At 38.7% G+C, this 17,502-nt stretch overlaps 1 protein-coding gene across 4 annotated transcripts in view; it reads left to right on the forward strand.

The window, feature by feature from the left end:
• The window catches only part of Rap1gds1 (Rap1 GTPase-GDP dissociation stimulator 1), a 131,545-nt gene that overhangs the window by 70,554 nt on the left and 43,489 nt on the right, over window positions 1-17,502 (forward strand). For 2 of the 4 annotated variants that reach the window (XM_085677637.2, XM_085677638.2), the window contains exon 5: window positions 14,540-14,686. The exons of the other annotated variants lie outside the window; for them this stretch is intronic. In XM_085677637.2, coding sequence (XP_085533763.1) covers window positions 14,540-14,686 — 147 coding nt within the window. The remainder of the gene's footprint in view (window positions 1-14,539; window positions 14,687-17,502) is intronic. 4 annotated transcript variants of the gene reach the window in all.

Genomic DNA, 17,502 nt, shown 5'->3' on the forward strand with positions numbered 1-17,502 from the left:
AGAAAAAAAGTTTGTCTTTGTGTGTTACATCCATTGCCTGTTTGCTAAAAATCTAATTTGCATTAAAAATGAGTACTGAAAACATTGTAATAATTTTATCACACAAATCTATACAGAGATAAATGACTTAGATCTGTGTGTGTACACACTACATAAAATATAATAAAGTCTGAATGTAGTATCCTTAGATTTTTACCAGTGTTGATTTCCTGATAGAAATGTTATATCTGAATTACGTGATATCCACCTGAGACACAGGAAGAAGTATTCAACAAAAACATGCTTGTGGTTTGGGGGCATTAGAGGGATTGGAATGATTGTTTTCATTTGTGTGAGTGTACATACGTGCATGTCTGTGTGTGTGTACCCATTTCCTATGTGTGTGTATCTGTATCTCTGGTAGCTTCCTGTGAGTCTCTACATACTTATATAAAAAGCTTAAAACTGCCCCGTGTCCAGGAGGAATGCATACTCTCCTATTCTTTATGACCAATATTCTTGTTTCTTTTAGTTCTTCTTCTTGGAATGGGAGCTAGCATTCTCTCTTTCTCCATCTCTCCCCCTCCCTCCCACCCGCCCTCCCCCTCTCTCTCCCTCTCTCTCTCTCTCTCTCTCTCTCTCTCTCTCCTCCACCCCCATTATTTTAAGGTATAACCAGAATTAAACAACACAAAACCCTCAGTGTATCTGCAGTTGTTATTTCCCTTTCACAGCAGCGCAGAGCGTGGATGTGGAAGAGGATGTGGGACGGGTTTAGGAAGCTGTTTCTCAGGCCAGCTGTTATGAGGCAGATAAATTTTAATGTGAAGGGAGAGACCAGGGCATTACACATTTGATCAGTTCCTGATTAGGATTGTACCAGGTTGAAATAGTATTAGATATTTCAGTAACTATTTGTTACACTCTGAAATTCCTTGTCATTAAAATGGTGAGAAACACAAGTTGAGTAAATTTTTACTGTTAATAAACATATCAGAGAATAAACTGGGTGTTTGTCCATGCTTGTTTAGTCTCCAGGTAGCACTATTATAAAAAGCAGCACGTTAGCAAGACGCGAAGCAATAATTTTTTGAGCAAGTGTTTGTAGTTTCACAGATGTGACGATGGGACTGACCTGGTGAGAGTTCTGCCTATGACAAAAATAGATCATTTGGGGGTGGGGGAAGCCAATTGGAAACCACGTATGTTCTTCACTCTTGAGTCTTGGATGCCAGGTTGCTTTCTTGTGCCAGAGTGAAAATGTCTGATGGCCGTCAGCTTGACTTCTCCTGATTATTAAGATTTAGGTGATGTAGGGAAGTCGCTTTCTGAAGCCCTAGGGAAGGAGCTTGTGTTTTCACTTTTTACTCTTTCATTTTACCTGTTAAAGCTGAAGTCTCGACTTAAACACAGATTTCCCACTCTACTTGTTGAAAACCAATTAATACATACTGTCCTGTTGTTTTAAATAGTGTCATTTTGTAAGTCATCTGTTTATGTGAAGAATTTTTTTTTAGAAAGAATTATTAAATAGTTGTAACTAATATGAGGCATGCAGTGTTCAGAGTGAGTATTAATCCCAGTAGGCACAGCTTTGATGTGCCCACCGGAAGCCATGCTGTGACCTCATTTTAAACTGCAGCTACGGTACCAGAGCTTAGGGACACGAGTTTACCTCTTTTCTTCTTGTCCTGATCTGGTATCACATGCATAAATACATGAAAACTTTGATATATTCCTACATAAAGGCATCATTTTAATCTGAATATAATATGCCACAAAATGCAAGTTTATACTTTTCATGTGAGTATTTAATTATCATCATGGTTTTATCCTCATGATTCATTTTTATAATTCCACTAATGGAATATTTATAACTTTTGCTTTTGTATCTAGTTTTTAATGGATACTACCTACACCAGGAATATGAAAAAAACTGCTTTTTGAATTTTAAAAATGATGTTAATTTGTTTGGTAATTTTTCTTTATTTGAAAGCTTAAACAGAAATTTGAACATGCCTTTAGACACTAAAAATCCAGTGTTTGGCAATTTTTTTCCCTACTAGAATTCATAAACATCTTTGACATGTCTTTAAAAACAATATAGGTATGTCTATTAATTGACTCAGGAAGATACAGTTTCCTTTGAACTTGGTGAAATTAAATAGTAGTATATGTTGTAAGAGGGGTAGAAAAAAATCCTTCATAAGCATACAGCTCACAATGGCAGAATCTGTGGTTCACAAAACTAACACCTCTCTGTGAGTGATTTAGCTCATTGGCTGCCATTGTCTTCAAGTATGAAAGGCCCCCCCTTTCTTAAACAACACTAGTGTTCTCCCTTCTTTTTGAGGATATTAATCACATAATAAAGATTACAGTTGGAAAAATTATGGGTTGAGAAAATACATTTATACTATGGAGGTATGAAATCTAGAATTTGGTTGGGGAGGATGAAATTAGTTGCCTCTATAAGGTCACCCAGGCTGGCTTCAAACCGGACATCTTCCTGCCTCAGCCCCCTCCTCACTGGGGCTGGACTTCCTCTGTGGGAGGGTGCTTCTTTGTCATTGATAGGACATTTATCTAAGTCCGGCTGAAGGTTAGTCATTCCTCACAGTCATTAGAATCATAGCACCAAAGGTAGAACGCTAAACTAAAGAAGACAGAACCTGTGGAAGCTTCCTGTTTTTCCTCAGTCTCCTATAAACAGAGAAAAATTAATCTCCACTGAGTCAGATTGAAATCAGAAGCACCTTCATCACCAAAGACACATGTATAGAGTGGCCTCTGTGTGGAGCTGTGTCTCCTGGAGGGTGGAGCAACCCGTTTGCCAATGCTGAAAGGGCAGAGGTACTTTCTTCCTCTGGACTTTGTTATTCCTGCTTGTTCTCATTTTTCTCTGCTGAGAATCATGAGTTCTATGGTTCTTATTGGCACACAGAGGAGGAATAGGTGTTCTCCTCAGATCTGTGTTGCTATAATTTTAAAGTGCTGGCTGCAAGAAGCTGGGGGTAGGAAACGATTTATTTACACTCCCAGGTCTCAGTTTGTCATTGAGGGAAATTAGACCTGAACCTCAGACAAGAGGTTGAAACATAAACCAGAGGAATATTGCTTGCTGACTCACTCCAGGTCTGTGCTTAGCTAGATTTCTCACACAGCCAGTAAATAGAATCATATGCAATGAGCTGGGCCCTCAGCATCAGTCAGTCAAGAGAACCCCCTGTTCCTAAGACATACCCACAGGCCAGTTGATCTGTGTGGACCCTTTGAGGCTGAGTCAGGTTAACAGTTAAGACTGACCAGGACACAGGTCAACAGTAGCATATATATATATCACACACATATGGGAATGAATACTCAAAAAGTTAAAATTACCTTCTCATTTAGCAAACATTTCAGATACTTTTTAGTCAGATGGGATACATAGAATGAAGTGAACCATGAGGAACTAGTAATGGGAGTAAAGCTACCTAGGATTCCTGTTTTTAAAGTGCAGACTTCTGGAGAGATGGCTCAGCTGATGGTGGCTCTTGCTGCTCTTGTATGGGGTACGGATTCAGTTACCAGCACCCACACGGCAGCTCACAGGAGTCTAACTCCAGGTCCAGGGCATCTGACACCCTCTCTGGCCTACACAGGCAACTGGCATGCACATGGTGAATGTTACAAAACACATACATATAAAAAGTAAATGAATCTTTATAATTTTGTGTCAACTTACTGCACCACAGACTAAACTGATATTTGGTCACTGTCCTATAGGTAGTTAGGAGTTGGTACATAGAGTAAAGCCCCTTCCCCTTATTCATTCATACTATTGAAGCCCCCATAGAAAAACAAAAACACTGACCCTCCCAGGAAAGTGAGGGGATATCTCCTGCAGAATATATTCTGCTTAGAAATTGGTCTTTCAGAACTTACTTATTCCTAATATTTTATTTGAAGCATCCAAACATTTATATAATACATGTTGATGATATCCTCCCATAAAACAAAGTAGATCAATCTTTTTAAAAATAGAGAGATTTTCAACATGGTCTAACTAATCCATGCCAAATATTGTAGATACAGAGACTGAATCTTGAGAGTTCAGTGTTCAGGATCAGCAACTCCATTAGTGATAACATTGACTTAACAACCATGTCTCTGGTCCACTGTCTCTGTAAGTACTGTATTTGTAGAAGTTGTTGTGGACATATCAATACTCTGTCATTAAATAAGTACACCTAAGCCTCTACCTGAACTTTCCAAATGAAAATATAGGAATATGTATGTTCCTGAAAATTTTTCTAAAAGTTAATCTTAAATGAGCATTTGTTCAAACTGTTATAAATTACAAAAATAAATACTATGCAATTGAATGAAGATAAAGGAGGATCGTTTGAGGAAGGAAAACGTTTTTAAAAAGCTTCCTTTAAAAATATGTATATAGTCATGCTTAGCTTTATTTGATCCTTTGTCCTTGACATTTTCTCTCAATATAGAAGTATGTGTAAATATTGTTTGCTTTATTGAGGAAACAAAGGATGTTTTGATTTAATAAAATTCTTAGTAATAATTAAAGTAATTTAGATAAAAATTTGATGGTTTAACTGTTACTAGTACAGTAAAAAAAATTAGGTATACCTCTCAGGTTTTCAGATGGATGACTATGACTCTATACTATTTCTTCTATTTCTTCTACTCAAAAAGGGTATAATATGGATGAAGAAAACTGAAAGTATATCATCCCTATAATCACCCTGGGCATTGTCTTCCTTTCTGAGTTATAAAATGCTTCCTCCATAGCTATTTGTAATATTTTAATTCTAAACTCTTATTTTTTTAGCCCCAGACTTTAAAATCATATTATAATTTGTACAGTTGGGCTATTTGTAAAGTAATTATGTAATGTATACTACATTTGCAGTGTAATGGGGCTGGAACTTTTTAAAAGATTTGGATAGCTTGGGAATAAATCAAGTGAGCGTTAGGATGCATTTGCTTTATACATGGACCTGTAATTCTCCTTGTCTGCAGTGCCTAGGATCTCTTTATTATTTAAAATGTCCTAATGTGCAGTAAGCGTATACTGTACTTGTAAATAAACACAAAGGTTAGTTATTTCAGGAGTAAACTGCTAGAGTATCTCATCTCTCTTCCCCGTCTCTCCTTCATGCTTGTTCCTTTGCTTCCCAGCATCCCTGGAAGGCCCTAGAAGATGCTGATTAGCTGCTGTTACTGTGCTTTCATACTTTCAGAATTCTGAGCCAAAAGCAACCTCTTATCATTATAAATTGCCCCATCTCAGATAATCTGTGACAATTCTAAAACAAACACAGATGGCTCTTGCAATCCTCAGACTCAGGGAAAAGCCAGACAGACATAAAAGCATATATAACATAGGAATCCATTTCTAGAAAAGACCAACTAATCAGCAAGGACATAAAACTGGTTCCTAGGACCAGAGCCCAAAGGAGAGACGGCCTGCAAACAGACATGAGCAATCTCTGTAGCTTTGGAACCTGTCTTGGAACTAACTCTTGTAGGACAGGCTGGTCTTGAACTCACAGAGATCCACCTGCCTCTGCCTCCCAAGTACTGGGATTAAAGGCCTGCACTACCACCTCCAGGCATTTGATGGTTTCTTGATTATATACAAATATCAAACTTACCAGTTTAACTCCTATTGCAGCCTTTATTTCATTTACTAACTACTATGTCTACTTCAAACTGTTTATGTCCGGTGCACTTGATCAGGGCTAGGCAGTGAGCACCTGTTCTGTATTTGTACGCATGTCCATGTCCCCTAAGTTCTGTCAGTCTTTGCTATATGTATTTTGAAGCTTTGGGGTTTTATTTTAAAGTTTTTAGATGCTTATCTATTTTGGATTGATCCTTATTGTATTATGTCCCTTTTTAATTGTGATCATAATTCCTGTTTTAATATGTGCTATTTCTGACAGTATAGAGATTAGGTTTCATTTGTTTAGTGTTTAAATGATACGTCTTTACCTGCCCTTTACATACTGTCAGTGTTCTTCTGCTTCAGGTAGGTGACTTGTACAGAGCTTGCTTCTGTTTTGGGTCTAATCTGACTAGCTCTGTATTCAAAGCAAAAGGCTTAGCCTTGGAACTGTCCTCTTCCCAGCTGCTTCCTAACACCTGAGCTGTTCTTTGTTCCCTTACCCTCTTACTGTTGTGGTGGATAGCATTTAGTCTCTGGAAACGAACTTACTTTCTTATATACTGGATTGTTAGTATGGAATACAGGTCAAGTCTAATATAGTCAAGAATTGAACTGGCTTTCTTCTGTTCCCTTTCATCTGAGGTTCTCAACCCCATGGGTCATGATCCCTTTGGGGGCTGAATGACCCTTTAACGGTGTGTCATATTAGATATCCTGCAGATCATATAAAATATTTACATTGTGATTCATAGCAATGGCAGAATTACAGTTAGGAATTAGCAAAGAATTCATTTTATGGTTGGGGGGTCACCACAACACGAAGAAGTGTATTAAAGGATCATAGCATTAGGAAGGTTGAGAACCACTGCCTATGTCAACTGAGCCCCAGTTCACACACCCCTAATGGTGCTGTTGTCCCCTGGGTCTCAGATTGCCTGTGCTGGAGGACTTTCCCAAGGGTTCCTGCTTTCCCTGCAGCCATTGGCAATTGGCGATGCGCTGTGTCACAGGGATTTTCTTCATGTTCTTGCTGCTCTCCGGGTAGTAGTCAGGTCAGGTTAATATGAAAAACTAGGGCTGAGTTTGACATCAGGCATTTATTTGGTTTTCTGAGAAACAGCACACACAAAATTTATTTATAGTTAGTATAATTTTTCCTGACTCAGCATAAAAAGTCACTCCTTTTTTTTCTTGAAAAGAATTTATTACTAATTTACGCTGATTTTGTCTGGGAAGAATTATTTTTAAAAATAAACAGAATTTTAATTATAATGATTAGTGACAAGAAAGTAAAAGGGACAGATTTGAGAGTTTGTTTCCCTTTAGAAGACATACAAAACGTGTTCGGTCCTTTCTGTATGTACACCACGGAGGTGGGCACAGTAGGAGAGAAAGAAGCATTGTAGCTCAGTGTGACCTCCTCCTGCTCCCCTCCCAGACCGGCAGACGGACAGGTGTTGAAATGCTGCTTACAGCAAGCCTATCTTCACATGGAGACTGCATTTTATTACTTAATAAATAATTACCTTAGAGATAACAATTTCAAATGTTAAATTCTTATTGAAATTCTTAACAATTTGCATTTTAGTAAAGAAAAGAAATGCCTTTTGACAGTGAGGAATAGACATAGGGTTTCCAGTGTTTCCTTCAATTCTTCAGGGACCTTAGTTTATGACAGTTTCCCTTAGCTGAAGTGTCTTTCCTTCTGTTTAAAGGAAACCATCTCACTTTTCTTCTTTTACTGTTATCTATAACTGATCTGGAAATAGTTACAATGGTTGGAAATTGCATCCCATCCCATGTCTAGTAATAGGTGGTAAAAATGTAGCGAAGATTGTTTTCCTCGTGTCTTTCGTTTCTTCTGTGAAGCAGGAAGTATTTGTGGTGCGGCTTGGGTAGCCCTGCCTCTGTCTCCCAGCTCCTGAACTGTGCACACCTTCTGCTGCATCCAGCTGATTTTTTATGTGCATTATGTCTTATTGTACCTTGTCACTTTACACTCTGACCTAACTAGATGTGATTAATATGTTGGTAACTTTGTGCTTTGTGTACATTCTAGATTGCTGTTGGATGACTTAATAGGGGGAAGAGATAACTTACAGAAACGAATCTTTTAAACCAGAAGACTCAATTGATGGTGGGAATTGAGCAGTACTGTTGCACTAGGCCTGGTGGCGCATGCCTGTAGTTCCAGGATTGACTTTGCTGAGACGAGAGGGTTGTGGGTAACACAGCCTGTGCTGCCCCAAAATCAACAATGAATAAAGTGTTGTCATTCTTTCTAAATTAAATGGGAGAGGAAAATACTTCTCCAAAAGATACTTAATAAGAGAACATTGAATTAGCGTCCAGACTTTTCAAGTTCATTTGGCAATATTTAGTCATGATAACTTCCTTATGCCAAGAGTTAAAATAAAAGCAAAAATTATGATTTCTTAATTTGCCAATCACCATGTTCTTAGCTCTGAAAAGCATCCAGAACCAGAGGTATCTGCATGAAGCTTCTCTGTGCTTAGCTTTTACTCTGGTTGTTGGTAACTTCAGAAGTCTTTGTACATTTGTGCTCTGTCACCTTTGGTCTGTGGTGTGCACACACAGCGGTTTCAGAGTTAGTGTCCCCCTCCCTTGCAGAGTGAATAAGGCAATGCTTTTATCATCAAGGGAACTAAATGTGTAAAAGAAACTTTGTGGAGTTAGGGAGGTAGTTGTCTTGTATTCCCAACACTGGGGAGGTAGGCACAGGACATCCCTGAGGCTTGCTGGCTATCTGCCTGTGGTGGTTTGGATGAGACAGTCCCATAGTAGTGGGCATTTGCATACTTGGTCCCAGCTGATGGAATAGTTTGGATAGGTATAGGAGGTTATGAGGTGTGGCCTTGCTGGAGAAAGTGTGCTGCTAGGGGCAGGCTTTGAGGCTCCAAAAGCTGTGTGCGATTCCCTGTTTCTCTGTACTCTTTCTTGCTGGAGATGTGAGCTCTAGGCAGCTCCAGTCACCAGGCCTGCCTGCTGCCAGTCACAGCTACAGACTGACTCTCTTCCCTCTGGAAACGGAATCGCCTATAAACCCTTCCTTCTATAAGTTCATGGTCTTTTGTCTCAGCTATGGGAAAGTGACTAATACACCAGCCTGTCTGATTGGTGAGCCCAGGTACCAGTGAGCGCTCTCAGAGACCGAGCTGCACACTCCAAGACTGACTCTGGTCTCTGCACTCAAGTGCATGTGATTGCACACACAAGGGCACAGATGTGAACACACTCACAGATGCTTTTTATTTCATTGAAAGCTAAACGATGGGACCAAATTATGACCTCATACACACACTTATTTCAACTTTTAATTTTTTCTGAGTAATTTAAGACAATTTAGATGAAAATTTTTTAGACTGGATAGTTTTTACTCTTTATTTTGCCTATCGACCTCACATTTTCTCTTCTGCTTTGTTATCACTGAAGTCGTGATGTTCACTCGATCATAAGCCAAGAGGTTTTAATTTGGTACCTCTGGTTCTCATCTGTTTAGCTGGCATAGTAAAAAATAATAATAACAATCATACATAATTCAAATGCTCAGTTTGATACCTGGATGACCCAAATAACATGAGGTCAAAGACTGGCTGATGCCATGAAGGCACCTGCCGTGATCTGTAATGCAGTGTGTATCCCACAGTAGGTGCGGTGTAAAGTTTAATTCTTTCTCAGGGTATTTTATCCACAAGAATACTAACCAGCCATAAAGATTTATGAGGCACTGTTAATATCAGCTTGCTCTGTCAGTGGACCGTGGAGAATTACATTGTGTGACAGAAGTGAGACATGGGAAGTCATATACAACATGGTTGTACTCACAAGAAATATCCGCACTTTATAACTGAGAGAAGAAACATGTAAGTCTCCTCGGTCTGCCCTAGTAGGAGCTAAGAGAAGTGAGCTGAAGAATGGAAAACAAAGGGAACCATCTTTAAATTAATTAATTAATGAAATAGCCTGAATGTGCCTCTGTGAAGAAAGAGAAACTGGTTTGGTGAGCCCCAGGCAGCAAGGGGAAAGCTACTGGGATCAGCTGGTAACTCAGTAATTACATTACTCTGTAAAATTAATATAAAGAACAAATATGTTGTAGTGAGTGCATAAAGAAAATCAGCTTTCAAAAGTCTTTCTTTCCTCTTCCTCTTTATCTGTCTTCTCATTCCCTCCCGCAAGGCAGCGTGCTTTTGGTTGGAACCCTTTTGTTCTTACTGGATTGCCTCACCCAGTCCTAGTGTGAGGGTTCTTCCTCTGTCTTAATGTGCCTTGTTGTGCTGGGTTCAGCTGATGTCTCTGGGAGATCTGCTCTTTTCTGGGGAAGGATTCATGGGGGTGGTTCATGGGGGGGCGGTGGGGAAAGCTAGGAGGAGTGGAGGGAGGGGAAGCTGTGGTTGGGATATATTGTAGAAGAGAAAAATAAATAAAAATGAAAAAAAGAATCGGCCATGAACATGAATGGGCAAGTATCTCTCAGTAGTAAGATGCAGATTGCTTTGGGTAGAAGTCCTAGAGTGGTATAGCTGGGTCTTGAGGAATCTCTGCACTGATCTCTGTGGTAAAGTTTGCACTCCCACCAGCATGAATAAGTGTTTCACTTTCTCTGCATCCTCACCGGCATGTGCTGTCATTTGTTTTATTGGTCTTGACCGTTCTGGTTGGTATAAGATGAGATCTCAAACTGGTTTTCATTTGTCTTCCATGATAGACTAAGATGTTAAATATTGAAGTGTTTCTCAGACATTTGTATTTCATCTTTTGAAAATTATCTTAGTTCTGTACCCCATTTTAAGTTGTTTTCTTGCTGTTCAGGTGTTTTTGGTTCTTTATATATCCTAGATATTTCGTCACTGGTAAGCTCTTTCCCCGTCCTGTAGGCTGCCACTTTGCCTGAATGATGGTGCCTAACAGAAGCTTTCAACTTTACGAAGTCCCATTTATTAACTGATATATAATTGATCTGTTGATATGCCGCTCAGCAGTTCTTGAGTTCAAGCCTATTCTCCACTTTCTCTCCTATCAGATTCAGGGAATCTGGTCTGACATTGACGTCCTTGATCATTTGGAGTTGAGTTTTGCGCAGAATGATAACCTTTGCTCTGTTTGAGTTTTCCTACACACAGCCCTTCAGTTTGACCAGCACCATCTTCTAAAGATGCTGCCTTTTCTTAGTTTCCCCCCTTTTTTCTTTTTCTTTCTTTCTTTCTTTTTTTTTTTTTTGCCAAAAATCAGCTGTCCATGGGTGTGTGGAATTACGTTTTTATTTTCAATTTGATTCCATTAATCAGTTTTCTGTGTTTATGCCAGTACCATGCTGTTTTTATTACCATAGCTTTGTATTACAGTTTGAGATCAGGAATGGCACTACTTCCAGAAGTTTATTTTTTATAATTTATTTTTTTGTTTTTACATCCCAACCAGTTTTTTCCCTCCCTCCTTTTTTCTCAGTTCCTTCCCCCTAACCCCACCCCCCAATCCACCACTCGTCCACTGGTTCTCTTCTGATACAGGCAGGCACAAAAGTTCTTTTATTATTCCAGATTGTTTTAGCTATCCTGAGGGGTTTTTTTGTATGTGTCCACCTAAAATTGAATTTTTTCTAATTTCTGTGAATAATTTTGGGGATTGCATTGAACCTATCAATTGATTTTGGTAGGATGGCCCTTTCTCACAGTATTAATCCTTCTAATCCTTAAGTATGGGGGGTGAGTCTTTCCATTTTTTGGTGTCTTCAATTTCTTTATTCAATGTCAAGTTTTTTATTATACAAGTCTTTCACTTGCTTGGTTAGGGCTATCTAAAGATATATTTTTAGGGGCTCTTGTGAAAGGTACTGTTTCCCTGATTTCTTTCTCCATATTTGTCATTTGTATATAGGAAGGTTACAGATTTGTGTATTAATTTTTTTTGTATTCTGCTGCATTGCTGGAAATGTTTATCAACTATAAAAGTTTCCTAATAGAATTTTTAGGATCTTTTATGTATAAAATTTTGACTGCAAATAAAGATACTTTGACTTTGTCATTTCTTAATTGTATCCCTTTGGTCTCCTTCCGTTGTCTTATTGCCCTAGCTAAGACTTCAAGTACTATATTGAATAGCTATGGAGACAACCTTGTCCTTTTCCTGAGTTTAGTGAAAATTCTTTGAGTTTCTCTCCATTTAGGATGATGTTAGGGATTGCTATAGATTGTCTTTATTATGTTGAGATATGCCCCTTGTATCCAGGACTTTTCTATCGGGCTGCAGCAGGTTTTGGAGTAAGTCTGGAGAGACTGGTGGAGGACGGGAATGACAGTAAAGGCTTTCTACGCAAGCCCCAGCCTAGCGTGACCTGGGGGATCTCTGGTAGAGAATGCGTCAGGATTGTAGAGAGTCACAAAGGAACTTAAATGAGCTATAAGGGAGGGTTCAGAGTACCAGCCCGAAAGAGCTTTTGAGTAAATTTTTCAGCCCTGATGAGCTCTGCCAATAGGGAGCCAACTTAGCTTTCAACAGACTACAACTGAGCATGGTAACTCACGTGTGATACCAGCACCTGGGTAGCTGATAAAGGAATATTGATAGGATCTCAAGGCCAACGTTGGTTATAGAGTTAGCGCCTCACCAGCCTGAGCTACAGTGAGACCCCATCTCAGAATTAATTAAATGGGCTCACCGTAGCTTTGTGTGAAATCAGGAAACTAAGGCTTATTCTAACTTTTAAAAATTTCTTGGGCATTCACAGTTTATATTTTGAAAGCTCACACTTACTCAGCAACTGATGTCAAATTCTATGAGTTTTGTCAACTTCAGGTTCGGGTATGCTGTATATCCATAAAAGTGAATATTTAGATTTTCAACTGTTAGTTTTAATTCTCTAAAACACCATCACATATATTGACTCGTCTTTGCATATTTTCTGTTACCAAAAGTCACGTTTGTTTTCTGTTCAGACGATCTTGACCTTTGCAGCAGGCTGGCTAGAACTTGCAGTCCTTCTGCCGCAACCTCCTAAATGCTAGGCTACAAGTGTGCACCATACCTGGGTGGAAAGTAAAGGTGTGTGTGTGTGTGTGTGTGTGTGTGTGTGTGTGTGTGTGTGAGAGAGAGAGAGAGAGAGAGAGAGAGAGAGTGTTTGTGTATATGATGTGTTCAAGGGGAGGCCTGAGGTTGGTGTTGGGTGTCTCCCCTACTGCTCTCTACCTTATTCACTGAGGCAGGGTCTCTCACTTGTACCCAAAGTTGACATATATGGCTAGTGTAGCTAAGTGCTGGAATTGCAGGTGGGCTGCTATGCCCATCCAACATATATGTGGGCTCTGGGAATCTAAATCCAGGCTTTCAATTGCTTGGTGAGTATTTTATCCACTGAAAAATCTCCCCAACCCCGGAACTTAAATTTCTGAGAATACAACATTCCCAACCAGTTTCTTTGACTATAGGTTTATAATTTTTTGGAGTCTTAGCTGTTTAGCATAGGGCATAGTTGTGCATCTGTATAAAAGTATAACTATTAGGACATGGTATGAAGTTAAATACATGAAATTATTTTCATTTTATCCTTTTTCCTTATTTTTTTTAATTATGAAGTTAATGTGTTGAATGTGTGTATATGACTAGGCCAAAAGAAATGGTGTATTAAGTTTCATATCAACAGGTGATTGAGCATCGCATATAAATAAATATTTGGCCCTAGTTCAGTGCTTTTTTTAGTAGAAAACTAAAAATCTTTCATTGAGGAGCTTCTTAGCAATCGCTCCTTTGTGAGATGGTTCCGGTGCATGCCCTTTGGCTCTCACAGCTGAGCTATCCAATGTGACATCAAGTCACCGGGTTAGCTCCTGAACTACTGAAGTGTGGTCGCTCTAGGGTAAAGTACTCTTAGATTCAGGAAATTTGTTATAGAGAATACAAAATATTTCACTAATAACATTGATTGCATGTTAGAATGATAATAGTTTAGCATTTGGTTAAATAAAAGCACAGTAAAACGTCCTTCTTGCCTTATTTTACTCTTTACTGTGGCTTTCCTATGTGGCCATCCTGACTGTGCACTATGGACAGCACTATTCGATAGACTGTCTTTTTATATTAAGTGGCCAGGCTTTAACAGGCACACGCCCCTTTGCTCCAGCAAAGGCGTTTGTGTAAGCTCACGAGTGTGTGTCAGCAGCACTTCAAAACTGAAATGTGATGGTGTAAGCTAGAAGAGAGAAGATCAGGAGAAATAGAGCACAAATCAAGAGTGAAAATATGATAGACCCTAGCCCTGGTATTCAGTCATTGTGTATGGTAACCTAGATCTGTACTGTGTTCTAGCCACTTTTTTTCGACAACAGACTTTGAAAAGCACTCATAGGAGGATATATATATTGTTTTCCAAGTGTAGGAATGAGCACGGTCACCAGTTAATACTACTTAGGAGGCTGTGCACATAACTCAGTGATAGAACGCCTGTCTCCTGTGTGGAAGGCCCCGGCCAGGTTCTCTTCCTCAGAAACCCTGTCCTGTCAGAAGAGGATTATTTTATTCCTGCTTTTTTAAAAAAAATCTTTAACAATTTCATCGTGAAAGAGGGGAATGAGTTTTCTCGCCATCTGCGGACACTCAGAAGTTCTTTAAGCTCCCATCGTAGCCCAGTGAGGCTACTCTTTGTTTCCCTCCTAGAAAGCGATCGTCTGTGCCCATCCCACCCCATGTTCATGTTTATTTGTTTTGTTTTCCTTCGGTCTGATTTTCAGCAAGACATTTAGTCACCCTGCTTAGGTTTATCTTCAAATTATTAAATAAGGGATAACAAACAGTATTATGTTTTGTATTTGAAATTGTAAGGTCCGTTTCCTTTATTTTATTTTATTTTTAATTTAATTCTTTGTTTTACAGATGAGGGCAGAAGTGCAGTTGACCAAGCAGGTGGTGCACAGATTGTAATTGACCATTTAAGGTCCCTGTGCAGTATAACAGATCCCGCCAATGAGAAGCTCTTGACTGTCTTTTGTGGCATGCTGATGAACTATAGCAATGAGAATGGTAAACAACACTGAACACTTGCTTTATCTGTGGGGGAAGTTCAACGATTTTTTTTTTAACTATAATATACAACAGATATTTGAAAACTGAACAGATTCATAAGTGATGCATAAAATTAAGAATTAACTTTACAGCGTTTGAAAGTTACAAAATGACCTGAGGTACAGAATGGAACTTTGAAGGTTTGCTCATGTTAATACTTAAACCTGAAAATCAAATGGCCAGTATAGTTTAAAATTTCTTGCTCTGAACAGTTTAAAAAGAGTGTTAAAGTAGGCTCACATTCATTACTTTAAGTACCAGGAGTAGTTTTTAACAAACATTGTTTTTAGATGGAAATTAGTTTATTCTAGTTATGATATGTATTTGGAATGAAAACCACTCAATAAAACCGAGCTTTAGAATAACAATAAAAAGTAACTGGAAATAGCTCATTTTAGAAATTAGTCTGTGAAACAGTTTATTTTCCCACTAAGGCATTTTTAGGACCTGTCAACATATTACATGTTCACATACCCTACAGTTGTTGTTACTGGTTACATCCATGCAATAATAGTAAGTTTTCACAATACTTTTGTGTTAAAGCATGGCTCATTTCTCTTTATCTATGTAAAATATTGTGTGGATGAGATGCTCCAGGTTCATAATGGCCTTGCATGTAACAGAGGTCCTTCTGAGATTTGTTTCATGTGGTATTTTAAGTTTTGCAGCTGTATATTGGATATGTAAGGGTTTTTTTTCTTGTTTTTAGAATGAATTAGAAAAAGAACACTTGGTAGCTTTCATATGTTCAGTGATTTCTGTTTCTTTCACCTTCACTGAGTCCTTTTAGAAGGATCCTAAGTACACATAGACACCAAAGAGAATCTGGGTAGACTGCAGTGTTTAGTTTCTGGCTGGAGTTTAGCTCTAGCACACAGGTATTTGAATTATAATAGTAAGGAATCTTTGGTCAACTGTTCATGTTGCCTTTTAAACTTCATTTGGGAATCGACTCAAGAAAACAGAAAAATGCCAAGTGGGGGACCATTCCCAAAATGCCACAAAAGAAACTGCAGCTTCAGACATAACAGATATCTGTAGGCATCTGAACTAGGAATCATGGTCTTCTGAGGAAGCGGTTTTAAAACGCATGTGAAACTGAAGGCCGGCAGAGTGGCTTAGTTGATAGCTAAAGTGCTGGTCGGGCAAGCCTGGTGATCTGAGTGTGGACCCCCACACCCTGGGAGAGAGAGGCAGACCCTGAGGCTCAGTGGCCAGTATAGCTGAAAGGGGGAGCTCCTGAGTTGGCGAGGGATCTTGTCTGGAAAGGTAAGGTGGAGATTGAGGAAGACATTCTGATGTCAGTGTGTGACCTCCACAGAGGACAGACACAATGACACAGCCTCCAAAGCATGACGATTCCTCTAGGGTCACAGCTAACAGCAGTGTGTGCTGAGGCGAGATTAACATGCCGAGTGCCGTGATCATATGACTAGGCCTTTCCTCTGGTGGGGAATATGCTTGAGAAATAATTTAGACACTGTGGGAAGCTATATTAACTTTTTTCATAATATTGTTGGACAAATAGTGTTATTTCAAAAGCTGAGGAAAGCCTTCTAAAGCTCAGTAGATAAAGCAGAAGTTACGTTTAGAACATGACTGAAGCATGGCAGAGATTACTCTTCACCCTCTTCCCTTCCCAGGTCTTGAGCACCCTTTGAAGAGATTATTTCTTGTTGCTAATGTTTTAATTTACTGAACCTTTTTTTTGCATTACATTTTTATTTTTGTGCTCATATTAGTAACTATTTTTCTACTTAAAGTTTTCATTTAAAGACTTAAAACTATTAGAACTTCTTTGCTAACATACAATCACTTAGGATTGGCCCTGTGTACCCAGATGAGCCACTAAGACCCAGGAAAACTCAGCAGGTACTTTATGTCAGCGCACCGTAATAGGAACTTTCCTCTTAGATGTGTTTACCTTTGAACCTTAGTGCATACAATTTGTGAATTCGTAGAATGTGAGTGATAAACATCTCCCTTCTACTCAGGAGGAAAGGAATTAACTATTTCTTTGAGTCTAATATTTTAAGTTTTTTCCATACTTAAGAAATTTTTAGCTGTATAACTTTTTTAAATATTAGTTAAGATTCTCATTGATCACGGAGAACATAGGTCCCCAATACCATTTTTTGAATTATGTATTAGTCCTAAAATGCAATGACACTATGCAGTATATTCTTTCAGATACTTGTTTCTGCCGTGAAACTCTCAGGACATCGAGTTTTCAGTTCAGTACAGAAAGAACAGAACCATTTTAAACATAAGGAAGATGTCTGCTATGAATGTACTTGTTCAGAGGAAGCATTTCTATACTGCTTGATAAAACTGTGTCTGTAATAGGACGTGTATTAGTTTAAAATACTTGGGACTACATTCTAAAGCTATGAGCTATTCTTATTTTTACCCACTGATGAAGCAATGAGAACTTTTTCTATCCAGACTGGTAAGCATGGAGTGTCAGGGCTATTAGATTGCTGAGCCAGAAATGTTAGTGGTCATGTCCAAAAGCCTATTTGAATTTGACAGAAATAAGTTTATTTACGAAGTGTCACTTAAAATTTTTAAAAATCATAACCATTTTTATGTGGCAAGCAAACCAAAATACTTACAATTGTATAGTCCTCCAGAATAACCTGAATATTAATCTGGTAGTTCTGGCTAGAGACAAGCTTGTTAAGGATTTGACATTCAGCTTGAGGGAATGTGGTGGTATTTCTTTTATCTGGTTACAACTCGAATTTTAAATGAGGAGCTCAGATCTTTAACTA

The sequence above is a fragment of the Myodes glareolus genome, chromosome 17, assembly GCF_982192425.1.
Source record: "Myodes glareolus chromosome 17, mMyoGla1.1, whole genome shotgun sequence".
NCBI classification, from domain to species: Eukaryota; Metazoa; Chordata; class Mammalia; order Rodentia; family Cricetidae; genus Myodes; species Myodes glareolus.